This window comes from Labrus bergylta, chromosome 13 (assembly GCF_963930695.1).
Source record: "Labrus bergylta chromosome 13, fLabBer1.1, whole genome shotgun sequence".
In the NCBI taxonomy this organism is placed as follows: Eukaryota; Metazoa; Chordata; class Actinopteri; order Labriformes; family Labridae; genus Labrus; species Labrus bergylta.
This window is the reverse complement of record NC_089207.1, coordinates 3,662,204-3,684,467: the sequence shown is the minus strand read 5'-3', so window position 1 is coordinate 3,684,467 and position 22,264 is coordinate 3,662,204. Positions and strand designations below refer to the sequence as shown.

Below are 22,264 nucleotides of genomic sequence, written 5' to 3'. Positions count from 1 at the left end.
CGTGCTGGATGTGTTTGTGTCCAGCCCGGCCTTTAAACATGTTGTCCTCGTGTGTGTGTGTGTGTGTGTGTGTGTGTGTGTGTGTGGAGGTTGTGTGTGAAACATCTGTCAGGTAGGTGAAAAAAGGAGTCGTTTTTTTCTTCTTCTTCTTCCTGAACAGCAGCTGAGTGAATTTATGTTTTATGGAAATAAAATATGGCCTCCCCTCCCTGCCTGCCTCCAGATGGTCCCTGTGGAGAGAGGGTGATTATCTGGCCCATCTGAGCCAGGCAACCTGAGAGTGTTGATGTTGGGTGGGCAGTGCGGTGCCACGCCAAGCCTCCTGTCCCCAGGAGCCTGAATCTGATCCCCTCTACCTGCCCCCCCCCCCCCCCCCGTCTCTCCTGCTCGCCCTCCCTCCTTCCACCACCGGCTAGACTTACTTCAACTTCCCCCTCCTCCCTCCTGTCTCCGCCCTGGGATAGACTTTCTTCCACCTGACAAGGCTTGGCCTGGATCACTGGAATACCTGGACAGGTGAGTCTACAGGGGGAAGGTGTCAAGTGCATGTATGTGTGTTTGCATGTGGAGGAAGAGGAGAGAGGAAGAGGGAAGGAAAAGAACGAATGAGAGGAGAGGTTTGCGATGCTTAGCAACCTCTCAGGAGCAAAAAAAAAAACATGTTTGTTGGGAACTTGGCAGAGCACTCTGTTCCAAAGTCCTCTTTAGTAATCCCATGAATAAATCAGCAGAGGTCACCAGCTCTGGCTAATAAACTCTTCCTCGTTTTGATTTTCAATCTTCTCTCCGTCCTTTCTCTCTCTCTCTCTCTTTTCTTCTCGTCCGGCCTCGCTAATTAGACCAGGTCTTGGGTTTCCCCTGTCATGTGTGATATGAGTTTATCAGAGCCGCCTGTCAGGCTTCGAGGGGTCACAGAGCGGTGCTGTTTGGGGACCGGACTGTAGCCTGAGAGCGGCGGCGGCGGCGGCGGCGGCACAAACACGGTTACAAAAGAGAGAAGCAAACTAGCTAACGGATCAGAACTAAAGGAGATCCTATCACAGAGACTCTGCTATTAGGCTCGACAGAACACATGAACTCAATAGGGGATTGCTAATTGATACAATCTGTACAGTATGTAACCGTTGAATTATTACTGCTAGTGTGTCAGTAAAAACAGTCACAACTCGACCTTCTGTTTCAACTTGACGTTCAAGTACACCGCGCTTTGTGCGACGCCGAATAAAAGAGTTTCATTGAAGAGTGTTCAGACGAGCACTTCTTAAGAGACGGTGAGGTCAAAAGTTTAAAGTTCACCGTCTCATATCTGTCACGCTGTTTTCAAAATGTCTCTATAATTTCTTCTTACCGCACTTTGTATTGAAATGTGGCACAAAATGGGCAACATGGAGTCTTGATCTGAACTTTTCCTCCCCTGTTTTTATTTGGATGACGAAGGCGAACTGTCTTAGCAGGAGTCTTGAGAAGTTGACCTTCCTGAAGGAGGTCTTCTTAACTATTTTTTTTCTTCCTTGGAATGTTTTTTACAGTTATACTTCAGAGTTATTATTTTTAATCACTTAAGTTTTCGAGTTCCTAAGTGTAATGCAATTTCTTAAGCAAGATAAAGCCTTTCAATATATTAATAATAGATGCCCACACTGAAAAGGCTACACATGCAAAGGAAGACACTACTTCAAAAGTAGTACATTTAGAATATTCTGATATTTTTCATTCACTAAGTAAAGCTGTAATTAAAACATATTACAATGTTCATTCTTAGCTTAGCATCGTATTGTTGCTTTTGTAGGACTTCTCTCTCAAAACGTGTTTAAATTAAGAATTTTACAAGTTTCATAAATCAACAAGCTGAAGAGACAAATCCCATCAAAGTGATTATTTACTTAAACCTGAATGGATTCTTTTTAAATGATATATTAAAGGTTACATTTTTCTTTTACAAAGCCGAAACATCTTTTACAACCGATTTGAGCTGCATCCATTCAGATTAAGGTGCTCTTTCTTCTAAAGCAACCTTATTCCTTAGTCTTTTTTTTGTTTGAGCGACACAAATAAGGACATTCTGGAATACAGGGACAAAAAGAAGAACCCACAGAAGTTAAAAAAAAAAGACACTGTATGGGAATATGTAGCAGTAACAGTCTTACAAGTTAAAATGTGATTTTTTTTGTGTTGTATAGAATCTGCTTTAAATAACTCTTCTTGTAAAAGGTTAATTTAATTAGTTGCATTTGAAATTAACATCAGTTGTTTATGTTTTCTGATGCGTTTTCATTTCTCACTCACTGCGATACACTGCAGTGCATTCAAAAGAGGGCAGTGTAGTCACACATGCCGGGTTTGCTTGATGCTTTCCTCCATCTCTCACTGAATGATTTTTTGTTTCACATGAACATTACTTTTTTTTCTTTGCACCACATCTACATCGGTTTACATATCTCTGCAAGTCAAACCTTTCCAGAAGGCAACTTGTTGTTTTTTTCTTCTGTTCCACGTGAATCTATTTGTCAATGCAAAAAATGGAGCGGAAAGAAAATATGAAGTTAGATTTCAACAGAGTGAAAAAAACCCAGTGGTCAAGCTGTGAGGAAAAAAGCTACGCCTGGTAATTGCTGCAACACCCACTGACCCCCCGAGCAATGTGCATCAGCGTTCCCCCCGCGACTACGTGGAAGAAAATTGCTTCATAGTTAGCACATTATTGTTTCATCCGTCGCCGAGAGGTTGCTTTTTCCTGGCCCTGGGTGGCATCATTAACACAGTCTGGAGTAACACGTTTAAATCAGATTGCATTGTCACAGGTGTAACTACTGCTGTTCATGCATGTGATTAATGTCCCTCTTTTTGTGATTAATTTCCTGTGCTGGCAGAGAAGCCCCCGCATTTTGTGATTAATGAACCTGCAGCCTAATAAATATACAGACCGGAGGTTTGGTACATGTTTTTGTATGGGCATGTGTATGTTCTCTTTATGACTTGAAGCTTTGTGGCATCTTTCGGCGGGCAGGGGCAAAGGTCAGGGAGAGGAGAGGTAATCAAACTCAACACTCTTTAGCTGTTTTCACACATGCTGAAAGCTCAGGGAAATGTCCCAATTTTTTTCTTTTTGGATGAGCTACATTTGGGAACAAAAACAGGTGAATATTTTAACCCTACTTTACTCATCCATCCACCCAGACCTCTTGCATACATTATAGTGAGGCCTGGCAGGAAAAGTCTGTGTGAACGCGGCAGGAAATATTCAGATACAAAGCACCGCGAGCAGGCAGGCAAGGGTTGTTGATGTTTTCATTATGTGCCCGCCCGGTATGATCCATCTGCACATAATGAAGCCGCTTCATACTCCTTTCTGCTCTCCACTCATTTTTTCCCCCCACTCGTGCGCTGATACTGTAAATTCACTTAGCATTGATGCAAAGGCAAAAAACTGTCATTACAGTGTTGGACTCTGGCTTCCCTTCGCCCATCTTGGATACTGGCTGCATCTTTTTTTTTTTTTTTTTTTTCATGTCTTGCCTCCTGAGACCCCCACACACCCCCGGTCTGACAGGGTAAACTTCACACACTGTTGTGAAAATGTGAGTAAGCAATCAAGGGAGATTTTAAGGGGGCAGGCTCACCTGAAATTTTTCTAGAAATTTTTCACAAGTGCGTGTGTGAAAACAGCTTTGGACTTGATAGGGGTTGAGATTATGAGCTTCCCCTGCCGCAATAAATCTCAAAGACAAAGACAAGAAAGAAGAAACTGGCACGGCCCTCGTATGTAAAGTCAGTGATACATAAATCCACAAAGACTTGACGCAGCTCTGGTCCCATGGGTGTAAGCTTCTCTCTCTCCGCCTGAGGGGGAAAGGGAAGGGTGTGACCGAGACGCTGCAGAGCCTCACACTGAAGTGAAGGGGAAAAAGCTCGGTTATACTCACTCTTGACCTTTTGATGTCTAAGTCAATATTCCCTCTCCTTTCTTTCTTTCTCTCCTCTCCTATCCGCCTCACCTTTCCCCCATCTCCGTGGCACTGACAGAGACGGAGAGGACACAGCGCACTGTAATTAGCTGCTTGACCCCGGGGTTGGGTTGTGTGACCCCAGCAGCCGCGGAGCGAACATCCAGCCTGATCAGATGAGTAGTTCTGAGGGGATCAGTGGTTGAAAGACAGGCCGCCTCCTCGCTCTCAGCCAAACCCTGGTCACATTAGCCAACGCAGCCAAGACAGGGGAGGGTGGGGGGGGGGGGGGAGATACAGGAGCCCCAGCTGCCAGGCCCCCCGAAAAACAGAACAGAGTCACAAACACCTGTCTGGGGAGAGTACAAACATACAGACACATGCTTTTCAACATCCACAGGTTGCAAAACAGACTACCTGCCATCACTTGAGAGAGGAGAAAGGGAGGAAGAGGGGGGCGGGGGGGTGAGGGGAAACCTGACCCAGGTAGGTGGGGGGGGGGGGAGGAAAGGAGAGGGAGGGGATAAGAGGGGAGGGAAGGGAGGAGCGGAGCTGGCCCTTGGTCAAGTGCCTTGTATTCCACAAACAGGCCGCGTAGAGTTACACTCTACCTGAGACGTTGAGCCTGAGGAAAGACAAGAAAACGAGGACCTCCCTGTTTGGTGCAGCTTAGAAAAACACATTCTGGTTTCTTCACCTTCATCTATATTTGTTGTCTTTTCCCAAGCTGCAGAAGTATTAAACATTGCAACCACAAGCAGGTCGATAACTCCTGAACGTGGCTATAGCTGTCTCCTTGGTTCACTATACGCTAATTAAAAGCAGCGAGATTGGGAGAAAAGGGAGAGAGAGAGAGAGTGTGTGTCATCAAGGACACGCTGGGAGACGTACACCTGAGATGGCACAGTCACCGACGCTCCGGGCACATCGCTGTGACCTGAATGCCGGCGTCGTTTGAAGTTGTGACAGGGAGAAGGAGAGATGATGAGAAAAAAAAAAAAAGAGTCTGGATCTCAAACTGTTGCCTGCGGGGAAATAAAGATGATAGAAAGAAATGAGAGCAGAGGAGATGAAAAGAAAGCGAGGGGAAGGAGGGTTAGAGGGAAACGTGGTTGAAAGAGAGGAGAAGGAGGGAAGAGAGAGAAAGAGTGAAAAAGGAAAGTCTCCTCAGCGCGCGTGTGAAAGTTGAGGCCTCCTCATTTAGTCTCACTTTCCGTCGCTCAGCCCTCGTTCATTTCTACCTCTTTACCTCTCTCTCAAGTCGTCGTGTTTACACAAGCTGTTACTGCCATTTCCCTGTTGTCTAACCCTCTGCTGTTTTTTTTTTCCTTCTTTCTTTGTCTTTTTCCTGCTGGTTGGAAATCTGCGAGGCTTGCTCATCGGCGCCAGCCTCTGTTAATCCCCTCCCAAAGCACCTTAGCAACGCTAGGAATTTAGAGATGCTAAAAAAAAAACCACACCAAGACAACGACAACAACTGTTCTTAACACTGGGCTCGTATTGGCAAGAGTGGCCACATCTTGAGATGTGTGTGTTTTCCATAAGTAGTTCAGAACAATCTGGAAGGGTGTGATAACCAAGGATCTCTCAAGAGTGTGTGTGTGTGTGTGTGTGTGTGTGCATGCGTCTGAATGCGAGTGTGAGGACAGAGTGGGAGTGTATGTTTATGTGATATATTTCCTATAACAGCAGCAACCTGGTAATCACTGCATGTAGTCACCTGAGATGCTCATTATCTAGTCCCTGTATGATTTTTTTTTTGTGTGTGTGTGTTTGTGTGCAGAGTGGGTGAACACACACACACACACACAGCTGGACCTGAGTCTCATGAGTGTGTGCGTGTTTGTGCAGGTTGATGGCACACACCTAAAGGAGGCAACGATAGACCAAGGGAACAGAAAATATAAATTTCTGCAGAAAGCAGTTAAACAACTTATATTATTATTGGAGTAACTTTCATGTATATATATTTATAAAAACTCATAATGAGAGAAAAATAATCAATACAGCACGGTTAACGCTCATAGCAATTATGCTGTTAGTTATTTTTCATTTATTGACTCTGCCGTTCTTGCACATCCACAAAAATCACCCCTCCTGCACCGCTCTCTTTCTCTACCTAAAATCAATTACTTCAGGGCATTGCTAATATAATTGAGGGCATATTAAGGCCTTGAAATTAATACACAGTCTAAATGTTAAAACTTTTCCATAACTTATCTCTTTGAAATATTAATTTACCTTGTAAGATTGAATGTTTGGGGGGGAGGGGAGAAAAAAGACAGAAAAGGGAAATGTTTTATTCTTAAGCAGCAGTAAGATGCAGGAGTTTATTTAATAGTTTTCTCTTTTCTTTTTTTTTGCAAGTAAAATCTAAGACAACAGGAAAAAAAAAAGTCGCAGGTGCTGAGTTACATTTAAAAACTCCCAAGATGACAGTTAAGCAAATCAGATTTTTTTTTACTCATAGATCCTTTTAAAAAAAATAAAAATAAAATCAAAACACAAAATATACATGACGTGAAGTTTCATGCACAAGGAATATCTTTAAGAGAACAAAGCTGAATAAATGTTTGTGTTAAAAATCAGAAAGAACTGTTTTCCACACTGACACTCTTGTCTAAACAGAAACACACAACAAAAAACATTTGCAGATCTCCATTTCTAGTTCCAGATCAGTTCATGTTGCTTATTGAGCCGGTCACACATCACATTAAATACACTCAGGGCTGTAGAAATATTCATTACAGGCATTTTGACGGATTTTACAAATCTGAAAATGCAGCGGGTTCTTGGAAAACATGCCAACTGAGGGACTAAGAGTATTAAGACAGTGAATCTGGCTCCAGTGAAAGGAAGAAAAAGGGAAAGGGGAGCTGTTGCCGACACTGCTGTTTTCCTTTTTCTATTTTTTCTTTTCTGTTTGTGTTTGTCTCTGCTTATATTGATGAGATACAGGGCTATGTTTTCCTTTTTTTTTCCTTTTTTTATATCCGATCATAGGACAAACTAAAATCTCCACATACCCTGAAATCAGACACTGTACTTAGATACAAAACATTACTCAATGGGGAGAAAGAGATTGCGTAATGAAGGGGTTTAGAGTAGGTAGCATCACACGGGAAAGAGTAAATGGAGGAGATTTGGGGCTCTGACTGTCGCTGACATTTTCCAAAAGGTCTTTTTCGCCCACATCACCTGTCTTCTAGTGCTCGTTGGTAATGATGGCCTGCCAGCAGAGGAGATGAGCTGCTATCTGTTAATCACACGGTCCCCCACGGGGATCCATGTCCACCGGTGTCGGCCGTGGTGGACGGTTTTCTGTTGGAGACTGACAGATGGAAAGAGAGAGAAGATGATGGACAGAGAAAGGATATTGATTTGTAGGAATATCACAAATTAAAAGTCAATAAAGAAAAACAGAAAAAAAAATGTAGGTTTGGTTTATTATAAGAAAAACACTTAGCTCCATGTACACATGTCAGTCAATCAATCAACTGGCTTTTATTTATAGAATGCCAAATCAAAATCAAAGTCATGTCAGGGTACTTTACATAAAGAGCAGGTATAGATCACAGACCTTCTGCCACAACCTATCAGGCTAAAAAAGAGAAATATGGGAGGATGCAGAAAGACAATCACACAGACACACAGACAAACTGAAACAGACCTACAGACAGATTATAGAAGAACAAAGTTTTTTTTTAACAGGCATAAAACTTGAGCAGAACCAGATTATTGGTGGACAGGTATCTGCCATGACCCACTGGTCCGAGAAAACGGGATGGGGGGAGTTGCAGAAAGAGAGAGAGACGATGATGAGGAAAAACAAATAGACATAGAAGGAAAGCGATCATTTTAACAGGCAGAAAACCTCGAGCAGAAATCAGACTTATTGGTAAAGAGTCATCAGTCACAACTGGAAGAGGTGGGAAAGATGGGATAGAGGGAGAGACAGAAAGACAGAAAGACATGCACAGCAACAGTAATAACAATAACAACAAAACAGATAAGACTCGGGCTGTACAATATATCTTTTCACCATTGCAATTCTATGTGCCCATGTCCAATATTCACATCACAGGACATTGTGATGTCAGTAAAGTGAGCTGAAGCACGTCATGCTTTTGACACATCCAAATTGAAACAATCGGTCTTCTCGTTTCAGTGACTAATCTACAATTAAAGTCTGTCTGATATCACCATCAATAATCAGAGAACTGACCACTGTGCATGCAGGCTCTGTGTGTCCAGAAACGTGTTATACTCTGTTATATTATGGAGGCTTGAATTATGTTTTGTCCATTTTGTAGAACCCACCTTAATGCACAGCTGATTGCTTACTCTAGGCAGCTACACCTGCAGAGCTCACAAAAAAAGTGTGAGACACAGGCAGCTCAGAGATTTAGTTTGAGTAAAAGTTTCAACCTCAGGCTTGTCATGTAGACTTCACAAAATTTGAACAGAAATGGTTATGGTAGAGGTGGTTAATGACACTTAAGTGACATAATCACAAGCCACAAGTTGACAAAAAATGAACAAAGATTAGTTTTTTTGTTTTGTTGTAATGTGTCTGTATGTTGTTGTTGTGGTTTGTTGTGTATTGTGTTAATTTGCTGTTCCTTGTAATTAAAAATAAATACATTAAAGCCACAAGTTTACATGTAAAGTTTATGAAGATACATGTCTCTCCACCTTTCCTTCTCCTGTGTTGGGCCAGTATCGTTGTCCCAATGTGTGGGGGAAAAAATGACAAAAAAAAATAAAATAAAAAGTATAACTGTTTGATTGAAATTTAAATTGATGTACATCCAAATAAACTGCATTTATCTGGTATAATTTCAGATTTTGTTTAAATTACAATACATGTCATAAGACTGTTAATGGTAATTCTTGTGCACATGTCAATATTTAAAGTAAGACAGAAATGTGCACGCATGGTCGAGGCAGCTGAATACCTCCCATGCAGCAGGTTATCAGTCGAGTTAGAAATGAATCACATTTATCCATAACCTTAATCAGCCTGATAGCCGACAACAATCTAATGGCTCTCGATACAAATTGATCAGCGTTATAACCATTAAGAGCTATTTATCTCGACCTTGTGGACTTATTGCCGCAACATAAACATCCTTCACTTGTTCCAATCTTGACCCATCTAAACGACCCAGGTTTGTTGATCACTTGACCCGGCGGAGGTCAAAGGTCGGCCAGTTCAAACAGCTATCAGCGTGCAGCAGGCACCGTAAAACTGCTGTTCCTTATTTGAACGCTGACCCCTCATTAACCCCAGCTGCGCGGCGCCCAGAGTTATCACCTGCCACACAGGAGCAGAAATCCTTTACAGCATCTGGTGGGTTTGTGTGTGTGCTGGATGGAGATATAGACTCTCCGTACGGGTTGTACAAAACATGGTGGTGTTTGTGTTGTTGAGTGAGCGAGAGTAGGAGAGAGCTTGTTTTAAGTCATACAGAGCCCTCGTTGTAAAGTATGAGAACATGGTTTCAGTTGAATATTGCATTCCTATATTGTCATTCAATACCAATTTTCAAAAAACAGTTGATATGTCCAGTTATGACAGTCCAATGCTGTGATTTTGCACAGCTCTTCCTTGAGCACAATGCTAACATGGCTAACCTGTAGTCTCCAGTTTGAGCAAAAGGTAAACATTGACAGGTTGTTGTAGCTATATAATGCTAAACATGCTAAACCTCATAGAGTAGGTTTGTTTTTGTGCATAAACATAACCAACTCTTGTGAAACACAGCTGGGTTAACATAAGGAGCTTAATTAGGAGTTAGTAGATGATAAGTTAGCCTTGACATTTGGTTTCACACACAATGAATAAAACTAGCTCTGTGATGGTACTGAACACAAATTAGCTTCATGGCTAACTCTGGCCCAACAGTCCCTGTCAAATAAACCAATAAACTAAAATGGTTACAATCTATTGTCTGCCCGTCATATTGCAGAGAAGGTAGAGATGGCAAAGATTAGCATGTTAACAACTGTGATGTTCCCGTCAACAAGACGGGGGATTGATTTTGCGTTGACAGTGTTTCACAATATGCAGTAAATGTAGGTTAAATTGAATATATAGTATATTTGTATGTATGCAGTACTGAGTCAAATAAATGTCAGAACTTAGAAAAAAATCTGTGTTTTGCTGCCATGATTATGACTTGGATTTAACAGAAAATGTCCCCTTTTTTAAAAAGACTGTAAACCATGAACTGACAGGAAAGTGAAACACTCTTTAGCACGTTGAATAGCAACTCAGTTTAGCATTAAAGCGAGCTAACTTTAGTTTAATTGATTATGATGGAGATTACTGTAACCTGTTGGGAGCACTTAAAGGATTTATATGCAATTTTGTGATCCAGCAGATGTCGCCCTTGAGCACCAGCATGAAACAAAACAACTTGCGCTGCATTGTTGTGTTAGCATGTTAATGCTAGCGATCTTTATTATGCTGGTATCTTCACACTGCATGTAAATTTACCTGAAATGAGCGTGATCTAGAAACACAGTTAAGCAGTGAGTACAGTATGTTATTCTTCTTTTCTCTAGTCCCTCAATTAAACAACTTTTATATGTGAGGGGAGGAGTCAGCCAGCCGTCCTGGCGATGTAAACAAAGTGAAGATAGGACTCTGAAAACTCTGAAAGCATCACAGACAGTGGGACTCGGGTGTTACACCCATTGTAGACAGTCATGACTCACAGAGTTATTTTCAGAGGATATACTTGATTCATATTATATTTATGTGTGAAAAATCGCATAGAAAGCCTTTAAGTCAAAGTAAATAAAGGTTAAATAAAATTAAGTCAAAGTCAGTGGATCATCAAATCTGTTGGCATGACTCCTCCTGAGATCATAATTTTCTGTACAATTTGACACCAGACACTCTTTGTCTCTTTGTCTTATAATTTATTAGATTTTAAGTGTTGAACCAATCACCTGATACTTCCATTTCTAAAGCCATGGACAGCGCAGGGTGCTTGACAATAAAATCCTAATTCATTTCTGACTCAGATTAGTTGTATACTTATTGTGAGAAACGAGAAGCTGCTCGGCTTGTTTGCTTGAACATTTTATTTCAAATGTCCCTTTCCTCTGGTAAGTTTGTTTGTCTCAACGGAGGACAGTCTTTGTGGAAACACTTAGAGAAGAGAGAGAGAAAAAACAACTAACAGTGATTGTTGGGTCCTAATCCTTCTTCTGATAATTGGGACACTGCTTAAATATGTTTGGTTGAACCAAAAAGGACACATGGAGACCCTGAAGAGATTGGGGGCAACTCTTAAAGATTCACTCTTCCATTTGAAATTACGTCAAGTGTTGACAATTTTTAAAATATCATTATTTCAACAGTTTAAATTTGAAAAACGGATAAAACCCCCATGTCCAAAACCTCATGACTTATTAATGAATATGCTGCCCTCACAAATCTACAAGGCAGAGGGAAATATAAATGGAAGGATGTACATTGACAGATCTTCATCATCATTACTGGATTATTACTAAGAGAGCAGCAGTGAGAATCACAGGTGTGGAAAAAACGACAAATGAAATAACAAGATTTCTAGTAGTAGATGTCGTGTACTGAAAGTGCAAAATAGCAAAACATGAGAAAATACAAATCTGCAGCAAACGGCAGATTGTGGGTCCTACAGTTGAGTTTGTGTAAATGGAAATTATGAAGCCTGGGTTGCCCGATTAGTTTTGCGACGCAGTGATCTAAAAGTCCTTCTGCAGAATGATTCTTATTTGTGTTACGCTTCAATTAAACGAGTAAGACAGGAAAAAATAGCAACACTCGATGTTTTTTTTTTTTTAAATCTATCCAACGCTTTTTCATTCACAATTCTGTTTCCCATCCTCTTAGAATAAATCGTTAAATGCCATATTACCATAAAGGTTGGAAAGGAGGCAATGACTCATACAATAAATGGGGGCCAGCATCTGCTGCATAAATTGAGAATACGCTTTTATAATCTAATAATGTAGTATAATATAATATAACGTAATGCACCACTTATATGTAGTATGCAGGCCAATTTATCGTCATTCTACCTCTAAATATATCTTTTATTTTCTTTGATGCTACCTTAATCCAAAAAGCAAGTGGAGCTAGGTTAAGACCTTAAACCGAGTCCAGTTGCCTGATTAAGGTTTGAAGTACTCTGACCCGGATCACTGACAAGCTACACAGATATCTTAATCCAATTTTGGCAGTTTTGCTCGTATTTGTATCCAGTTTGTTCCTTCTTAAATCATCCCAGGCGGAGAAACTTCTTTTTTTTAAATATATTTTTTGGGCCTTTTTCCATCATTAGATAGGACAGCAGAAGAGAGACAGGAAACGTTGGGAGGAAAGTGTGAGAGGCAGTGAAGGCCAGAGGTTGGATTCAAACCCAATGCAGCTGCGCCTCTGTACATGAGGCGCTTAACATAACCGCTATAGGCTCTCCTGTGCCCCAACTTCTGCTATATTTGAGTAAAACCTCCACTTGTGTGTGCACCTCTCTTCCCTTGTCCATGAGCGCTGAACACAACAACACATTTCAAGACGAGTAAAGGTTAAATAATCCTTGTTCTTCTTGTAGTTGTTTCTGTGCCATTATTGGAAAGCAGCTTTAATAAGTCACTGACAGGTGTTTGCGCAAGTTGGAATTTTAAGAGTGATTTTCTGAATATGTTTTAGTTGCTTATAGTTTCACAGACTGTCCACATTTTCTCCAACAAAGGATGTGTATAAGCTTCTAGGATGTTGGGGTGATGGATTGCTTAAAAAAAAAAAAAAAAAAAGTATCCAACAAACAGGAGAGACTACAGGTTCAGTCTGCTGCCAACTGGCAATTTTAAATAGATAGATATACTATCTTTTACACTTTGATCTTTGGCCAGTCTAAACCTTTAAGAGGCCTAAACCTGTTTAAGCAACTTTGGAAACAGTCAGAGTAAAATAGATTCAATGGATACTGAAAAACAAAAGCCACCAAAGCCACTTGCACCTAGCTCCCGAACATCCACCAATGCTGTCTTTAAAGGCTTTATACGCGATTTTTTGATCCAGCAGATGTCGCCCTTGAGCACCAGCATGAAACCAAAACAACTCGCGCTGCATTGTTGTGTTAGCATGCTAATGCTAGCGATCTTTATTATGCTGGTATCTTCACACTGCATGTAAATTTACCTGAAATGAGCGTGATCTAGAAACACAGTTAAGCAGTGAGTACAGTATGTTATTCTTCTTTTCTCTAGTCCCTCAATTAAACAACTTTTATACACGAGGGGAGGAGTCAGCCGGCCGTCCCGGCGATGTAAACAAAGTGAAGATAGGACTCTGAAAACTCTGAAAACATCACAGACAGTGGGACTCGGGTGTTACACCCATTGTAGACAGTCATGACTCACAGAGTTATTTTCAGAGGAGATACTTGATTTCTACGTTTAAGTGTGAAAAATCACACATTAAGCCTTTAAAAGAGTGTTTACATCTATGACTGCATAAACTCATCTATCTATAATCTATTGCATCTAAATAAATGTGCCTTAAAGTGATCTGTGTGCTCCAGTACTTTCTTTGGACCCTGTCTGAGAGAAGGAGTCCACTGAGTTATATTCTGAACATCTATGGTCCTTCAGCGAGAGCCCTGACCTCCATTTGTGGAGTGGCTGCAGCTCAAGAGTTTCCTTCTATCATAAAACCATCTATCTCCGCCCTTTTTATAAGACAAGCTTGCCCATATTTCTTGTTTTGTCAGGTCATTTACTTCAAATCTACAGGATGTAAAGGGAATGAAATGCATTGCGAAACTAGCTTTAAAGCTGCATATATTTTTTTGGGCCACTAGGGGGCAATTAAATACTCTGAAAACACAACACTGACATATATTCTTGCAAAGCTGGCAAACATTTTTACCAAAAATGTTTTTCTCTTTAGCTGCTGGGAGCCTGGCTATGTTCCCGGGCTTCATCACTAACCATGGGCTATTTGGCGTTGTGTTCATGTACTGTGGGATAATCAGAAGTTGACATAAAAACACAAACTTTATTCAGTCTCCAGGAGCACACGTTAAAGAGAAAAGAAAGTGTGTTCAAAATGTAAGTAATATATATTCCAGTGAGGTTTAAAATGAATATAAAGTGTCCTTTTTTTAGATATTGAAAATCATGTCATTCAGGGAGAAATACATTTTCCTACTTAATATATTTGCTTCATACTGAGTGAATAATTTTCACAGCAGGAATTCCTCACAACGTTCCTTTATGTTAGACTATATTTAAACCAATCGTAAAGCTTAGACTTATTTGACTTGCAGAATAATAAAGAAGTGGGGCGCTGGTGGCTCAGTGGGTAGTCCGCACGTCATGTTTTGAGACTAAAGTCCTCAAAGCGGGCGGTCCCGGTTCAAATCCAACCTGTGGCTCCTTTCCTGCATGTCAATCCCCACTCTCTCTCTCTCTCGCCCTGATTTCCATCTCTATCCACTGTCCTATCTCTCAAATAAAGGCACAAAAGCCCAAAAATAAATCTTAAAAAACAGAATAATAAAGAAGCTTGTGTTCAGCTGACTTTTCTGCTGGATCATTGTTCTGTTATTGGTGGCAAAGCTGCAGCACTGCGATCAAAGTTTGTGCAACAATTTGAGGTGTGTTTAATGCAGGAAAAATTCATATTCTACATAAGGACACATACTTTAGAGCAGTGGTTCCCAAAGTGGGGGTCGGGACCCCCAGGGGGGTCACCAGCCACCAAGAGGGGGGTCGTGAGATGCCTTCCATAAAAAAAATAAAATCATTTAAAAGTGCATAAGAATATCTTTTTACCCATTTTTGTAAATATACAAAAAGTAGTCCAATGTCATATAAGACAGTATCAACAGTTTTTTGGCTGTTGTATTATTTTGTGTTCCTAGTTTTTGGATAGGTTTATTAGCGTGTGCGTGGCTGTCACTACGTTGTATACCTAACTAACCACCTTAAAGAACAGTGGAGACAGTCGAGAAAGTATTAACACCTTAAAAAAAATCTTCAGAAATACATTTTGATCACTTAAATGATTCATTTTTAGTTTGTCTTCTTTGAGAAAATGAGATTTTTAGTGAGTTGACCACTTTCTTTAAATAGGTGGGGTTGATGGTTCCTGCTGTGAGACTTTGGACCCATGACCTCAGTGAAATCCTGGCTGCAGCCCTGATTGTGAGTCTCTTTCTCCTTTCACTCAAGTGATGGACAGTGAAGCCACTCAGTATTCTTCACCTCCTCCCACCCAACTTCCATCGTCTTGAGACTTATTCTTCCTTTTTCGCCTCCTTCCTCCTAAAACTCCCCGCTTCCTGTGGAGCGCCTGGGTTTTGTGTGGCCCCGGCCCTGTCCCGTGTTTATCACTCCTCTGACGGGGTTACCAGGGTCCCCCCTCGCACCTGCGCCGCTCCCAGGTCCCTACAGGAATGCGCTGGGGCTTGTAATCGCCTTTGTGGGGGCCATTGAGTTGTACGGCTGAGTGAAACTTCCCAACCTCACAGCGCGCTGGCCGCTGAATGGGGCTCAGCGTGGGGCGGCTCTCCAAACCGCGGCCGCTGCCAAATTCCTACAGTGGCGCTCCACAATCACTCCCACACAGGCCCCGATATACCGCCAAGCAGGAGAGGGGGGACGGGGAGGGGGACGAGAGGAGGAGTGTATGTCTGTGTGTGTGTGTGTGTTGGGCAGAGAGATGGAAAAGTCTGCATCTAACTCCAAATAAGATGGACACTTTGTGCGTAAAATCAGCACTCTGGATGGAATTGGCGAAACAATATTAGGGTTTCTGTCACGTTTTGATTTGATAAAGGGGAAACAGAGATGTTTTTGTAACAATAAACCAAGTCAATATATTTTTTTCATTTTTATATCTCACCTCTTGTCAAAAAGTTCCAGTGCAGATGTTATTCCAACAACGGAGAAATCTGAAAAATAAAAAAAGGAAAATAAAAAAGGCGTTTCAATGCTGCACAAAAGTTTGAAAATTAAGCAATTTCTGAGAACTTTCAGGACATTTGTGCTGCGTTTTGGTGCATTAGGTCTGTGTGCCGGGGTGCAGTGTGGTAGCTGTGGGTAGATAGAGGCAGCACTGCAGGATTAAGAGGCAGCAAGATTGTTAAACATGTCAACGTGTAATTGCACGATAAGGCCCTTCCGAGGAATTCATTGGCCCAGTTGCTTTCTCTATTCCGCGCTAATCTCGCCCGGCACATTCGCTCTGTGCAATCTGTCTCCATAATCTTCTGTGACAGAGAAGGCGACGAGAGCAGGCTGCCTGGTAATTTTTTTAGGAAAAGGGGGGGGGGAGACGAGGAGAAAATATGCAGAGGCGTGATAAAGTGACGCTAATTATCCCCATTTAGGACAGGGAGTGCAAGGGATCGGGGCTTTACGAGGCACCGAGTGTGCGCTGGAGCTGATGGCCTCCTAGCACGGAATATATCGGTGGCTACAAGATAAGAGTATCGCTCGGTGGAGAGATTTATTGGCCGGTCAGCTAAACACACGCACACGCACATACATGCCTCTTACGCACACACATCCACACACACACACACAAACAAGCAGCGCCTGCATACATTGCAACCTACACTTACCCCTCTTCCACCTCAAGGTGTAATTTATTCGGGTTAAATTTGCCAGAACGCTCCTCTTTTTTAGTCTGGCGATGCGCCGTGACGCGCTCCGCCTCTCCGCGCTTTCAGTGTTAATCCGCATCTCTTCACATCAACAGATAAGATGGAAACAGATGCGAAACACACGAGGAAGGCCTGCGATGCGCAAGAGATGTCTCCACAGATGCGCTTTCTTTTCGCTTTTTGGAATTTTGAAGTAATTTCCCAAACATTGTTCCTGTGGTTTTCTTTCACCAGATTAATACGCAGCCTGCAGACGTGACACGCTCTACTATGAGGCCTAACAGGTTTAATTGACATACCATGCAAGTCTTCATCAGTGTTAAATGGGCCCTTTAACTATGTATTTGAGAATAATTGATTTTTTTTTATTATGCGTAAGTATGCATAAATTTCCCTCATTTGCATGTGTATGGTTATTAGCCTGTTTCTACATACAAGGCCTACAGGCACACACAGATGTACATGTCAAAACCAGCTGTGGCCTGTCAAAATCTGACGTCATCATCAGACTATTTGTTTTAAATCATTTTAAAAGCATTATTAATCTGAGAGGATACGCGATGTTCTTTTCTGCTAAACGATGTTTTTTTGGTCAAATGTCGAAACACTGGCAGTCTCTCTAAAAGTGAAAAACCTACAGCTGTGAAATCTGATGAGTCATCAGTGACCACATCAGCTGAGTGTCATGAGTGTCTGCTGGGTCAGTGGGAAGTTTAAGTTCCAGTCTGTAGACAGTTCAGAGTGAATGGTTCGTCTATATCTTTGTTGATAGGTGATTTAAATCTTTTTATGCTTTGTTCTGTTTATCCAACTCAGTTTTTATATTTTTCAAAAACTGACACGAAGATGTTCTTTAATCCTCTACAATCAGCCTAACTGTTTCCCCCCCTGAAGTGTCTTGCAGTAGTGATATCAAATAAAACTTTACTGCTCAGATTCCCTGTTTTTTTGTTTCCCTTTATTTGACTGACTCTGTCAAGTGTCAAGAGCAAGATATGAACGCACCTGAGAGCCAATTTGAAATATGTTTGAATAAAAAACCGGATATAATATCAGAAGTCACAAATATTTGTTAAATTCATGATTGATCTTGTGTTCATTTGATTATGAGGATTTATGGATGTGAGTTTTTTTTTTATTCTGCGTACTGATCACTATTTCTTTATAATAACATCTATTATCTTTGAACTTTATGTGTCGTATTCTTTAAGATAAAAACAATAAAATGCAAACAGATGAAGAGGACGATAAAACACGAGTCCATAAAATATAACAGAGAATTGAATATTAGATTCTTTTAGTGTTTATTTATTAAATGTGGTTTTGAATCAACCCTTTTATTACTTAACTGTCAGTTACAGATTATTTTTTACTTATTGTTTTACCTTCAGGTTAAATCAGGTGTTTAATCAGGAAGTTACATTTTTAAAATCTCACTGAAATGTCTCTGTCCATAAAAAAAAACGATATTAATGTAACGATGATAATATATCAGTTAATGTGTTATTTGAGAGGGATGTCTTGTTCGAATTTAAAGGTTTCAATAAATAAGATTTCAAATTTGATGTCATTTAAATAATTTTATTTTGTTATTTTTTTTTTTTTACATTTGACGAGATTTTATGACGAAACGTGAAGTCTCACAATTTCATCTGTTAGAAATTTAAAGAAAGTCTTAAACAATTGAATGACTATACAAGATGAAAATGAAAGAAATCTTTTGCAGCTTAAATGCTCATTGATGTTTTTTTTTCTCTATGAACAGAGTTACATCAGATCAGCCACTTCAGGGGAAAATAAAACTCGTGAATGGTAAATTTAGGTTAAATCTCTACTCTTTAATTAAGAAGAACGTTTCGTTAATTGCAACAACAAATGGTTAGTTCACTTGCACTCTTTCATAAACATTTTTTAAATGTGCTTAAACGAATGTATCATAATTACATTTCAAACTAAACTCGAAGTTGTCATATTAATACTCCACACATGTGAATCAACTTGCCCTGCTTTAAATATAAAAATAGCTTGATAAAGTTTGGCCTGCTGCATGACTGAAATGTAAAATTATTATTATTTTTAAATATAGTCGGTATATAAATTAAATTACTAACAGAAAAAAGTTTATATCTTCACACAAACTCATCATCCATACTGATGTGGTTTCCTCTCAGGCCTTCAGCTTTTACGCACAATTAGAAAAACAATCAGACAACAATTAGGCCATTTGAAAGCTCGTGGGATCTGTGTCCGGAACACATGGTGTGACAATTTAAAACAGGTGGTTCTTTTTACTCGAGAGGAAGCTTGCTGATATTCATGTGTCCTAAGACGTGAAAAACCACTCGTGTAAAGAAGATTGTGGAAAAATAATCAATGTAAAGACCGTCGTCTTAAGAATCAAAGCAAGATCTCGTGAAATTTATTCAATTCTTCTTTCATTTGCAATAATCAGGGCTTTTCACTTACAGAAAAGCACTTCAATTACAACAGCAGTCGCCCGTCATCTTTGAAATATTAAAATTATTCACAATTTACAATAATTAGTGTTACAATAAAAAGAGATGATTTCCAAGAATTAAGACACAGGCTTCTGCAAATAAACACAAATGTTTTTTTTTTTGTAAAGAATGTGAGTTTCCCATTTCTTTTAAAAGCACTTTTCTTCAGATTATGACACGTTTTCTCATTTTTCAATAACTTACAAGAACCCCCCCTCCCCCCCCCCCAAAAAAAGAAAAAATATATGAGACAATTGAACCAAACACCAGCATGTGAACCTGGTGAAACCCTCAACTAAGACTGTGAAGTGATGGACAAAAAGATGAGAGCACAATAACCAATATCTCAGCGTCATGTTCGTTATATAATTCCACTGGTGGCTACTCCAAAAAGAGCCGAGATGAATCTGCTATTTACCTTCATTTACAATAAACATTCTGTACAAAATGCAGGTAGTTCTCGGGGGCCGGGGTGATTTAGAAAAGAGGTAAATATTTGGTTATGTGTTCGTTAGCAGTTTTCAATTATTCTGGGAGTCTAAATGTGTGTTAGAGGGACCGTCCCGTTCACTCCAGCCGCTGCGCTCTGGTAATGTTGCGGCAAGGCATGGAGTCTACTCTGCATTGACGGGTCCCCCGGCTCTCCGGTCGGTAAATACATGCTTATCATCTCTCTCAAGTCTCCGGGGCACGGACCCCGAGAGTGTGTGCTGCTGACGGGAGGGCTTACACTCGGCTCCGACTTCACCAGCGACCCTAACGTCCCCATGGCAGCCGAGGAGGAGACGCCGGAGCCCTGGTGCTGCGTGTAGGTGATCCCGCCGTAACCGGATGGAGAAGCGTTCATGTAGCTCTGAGAGTTCGAGATGGGGCTGTACTGCAGCGCCGTCATGTCGTAGCGGTGCATAGGCTGCGGGTTGTGTGAGTGGTGGTGGTGTGAGTGGTGGTGGTGGTGCGCCCCGCTGCCCGGGTGCTGGCTGTAGGCGAGCTGCGCCTCCTGCATCATCGCTGCGGCCGCCGCGGCAGCAGCCACCTGTCCCGAGTACCCACCGTTCGCCCAGCCGTTCATGTGCGAGTAGCCGGAGCTGGAGCCTCCGTGACCCCCGGGGCTCTCTAACCTCTGCCCGACCCCCGATGAACTCATTCCGACCCCTAAACCAACTCCACCGCCCCCACTGGGCCCAGAAAGCAGTCCGCCGGCAAGAGAATATTTGTCCTTTTTCAGCAGCGTCTTGGTCTTCCGTCTGGGCCGGTACTTGTAATCCGGATGCTCCTTCATGTGCATGGCGCGCAACCGTTTCGCCTCGTCGATGAAAGGGCGCTTCTCAGCCTCGGACATCACCTTCCACTCGGCGCCCAGCCGCTTGCTGATCTCAGAGTTGTGCATTTTGGGGTTCTCCTGTGCCATCTTCCTCCGCTGCCCGCGGGACCAAACCATGAACGCGTTCATCGGTCTCTTCACCCGTTCCTGGTTCGCTTTGGACCCGCTGTTCGGACCCGTTTGCCCCGTGGTAGTGTTCGTTTGGGGGCCAGGGGAATGGAGGTCAGTTTCCATCATCATGCTATACATTAACCCGGTTTTTAAAGTTCGCCACCAACAGAGAAAAAAGTCTTTTTTGCAGATAGCTCAGGCGCACACAGAAGCGAGTGCGCACAGGACGACTGGCTTTTCAAAATTAATATTCTAACCCCAAATGAGTCAAACACGAGATGAAAATTAATCCGAAAAGAGGGAATGAAATGTTCTCCAACCAGTGTTTCAGCCTGTCTTCACATCCACTGTGATAGAATGCGCTTTGGAGCCACTTTCCCTGTCGGAGTTGAGAAGTTAGTTAAAGCGGCGGCCATGTGATGCGCACTGACAGCGGTTAAATGAGCCACAAGCGGCCAATGAGGCTGTAGCAGCAGAGTGATTTGCATGGAGTTTGGTCAGGTGACTAGAGGACCCATAGAGAAAGAACACACCGGAGGAGGAGGAGGAGAAGGAGAAGGAGGAGGAGGAGGAGGCAGAAAGGAGGGTCAATCCCACAAATAGCACCAGGCATTTGAAATTTCCAAACAAGCTCGAAGAGACTTTATCCAAACAAAAATAACTACGATTTGTTAGCTGTAATGTGGCGGCCTAAAGGTGGGTGCTGCCGTGATTATGATGAGTCAAACACCTCGACATATTTAAAAAATAATCATAATAATTAATAATAATGAAATAAAATAAAGAAGTCAATAAATTCTAACATTTAAACAAACAATTCTAGGCCTTCAATAAGTCTTATATCTCTGTATACCTTCTCTCTATATCTGTGCGTAAAAGTCTGACATTGCCTCCTATCTTTAATAGGCTACTCTCCATTCACAGTTCTTCCTGCGTAAAAAGGTAGCCTACTTTTTAGTCAGTTCAACATCAGTAGACTTGATGCTCCACCAGCGCGTCAAAATCCAATTTTTTGAACGACCTCTTCCTCTCTCTCTGCTTGTCTCTCTCTCTCTCTCTCTCTCTCTCTCTCTCCCCCTCCAGGTATGTAATTAAGGTATGTAATAATAGCAGGTGTCAGGGAGAGAAATAACACACTCTCAATGCAGAAGATGACGTGAGAGAGAATGGATAGCCATATAATGACGTGAAAATGGAGGGGCAACGCGTCGTTATCGCCGTCTGCTGGTGATGGCGAACGCGTCCTGATGGTGCGTGTCTGTGCAGCAAAAGACGACCACGTGTAAACTGCTTTGCTGTTGTTATTTTTTTTTTAGCGGACTTTTAGGTGGCTGAAACATTTTCCCCCCGTTTACATCCGGCGAAGTGAACCAAGAGAGGAAAAAACTGTCCGTGCGTCTTCGACTTTGCGCATATTTAATCCAGATTTCACAGCTGACCTCCCTTGAAAAGCCCAATCAACCTCTAATTGAAAGGGAAAACGAAATACCACTTCCCGCGGCGAGACTAACGATTTAATCATTCCATCGTTCTTTGCTGTTTTTTACTTTAATTGGAGCTTAGCTTGATGTAGCTCTGTGTTGCAGGGCCTGAGGGACCCGGATCACTCGGACAGATCCATGCGTCTTTGGTAAATGGGGTTAACGGGGAGATCACAATGGTCAATAAAAGGGTTTCCAGTGGTCCGGGGCCATGTGGCTGAAGGCCCGAGGAGGAGAT

The 22,264-nt window shown here is 41.7% G+C and overlaps 1 protein-coding gene across 1 annotated transcript; it reads right to left on the bottom strand.

Moving 5' to 3' along the window:
• Positions 1-6,241: 6,241 nt before the first annotated feature.
• On the bottom strand, positions 6,242-21,421 carry sox1a (SRY-box transcription factor 1a). The gene is made up of 3 exons (XM_020648381.3): positions 19,844-21,421; positions 15,853-15,901; positions 6,242-7,275 (listed from the first exon to the last, which is right to left on the bottom strand). The coding sequence occupies exons 1-2, from the start codon at positions 20,681-20,683 to the stop codon at positions 15,881-15,883; spliced, it is 861 nt and encodes a 286-aa protein (XP_020504037.2). The 5' UTR covers positions 20,684-21,421; the 3' UTR covers positions 6,242-7,275; positions 15,853-15,880.
• Between the last annotated feature and the right edge of the window lie 843 nt (positions 21,422-22,264).

What these genes read in the sequence shown, in the direction of transcription:
- sox1a (XM_020648381.3), bottom strand. Translation starts at nt 20,683, where the DNA reads ATGTATAGCATGATGATGGAAACTGACCTCCATTCCCCTGGCCCCCAA. An exon ending in TGGTGAAGTCGGAGCCGAGT is followed by an intron (nt 15,902 to 19,843) that starts GTAAGCCCTCCC and finishes TTTATTTTTCAG; the next exon opens with ATTTCTCCGTTGTTGGAATA.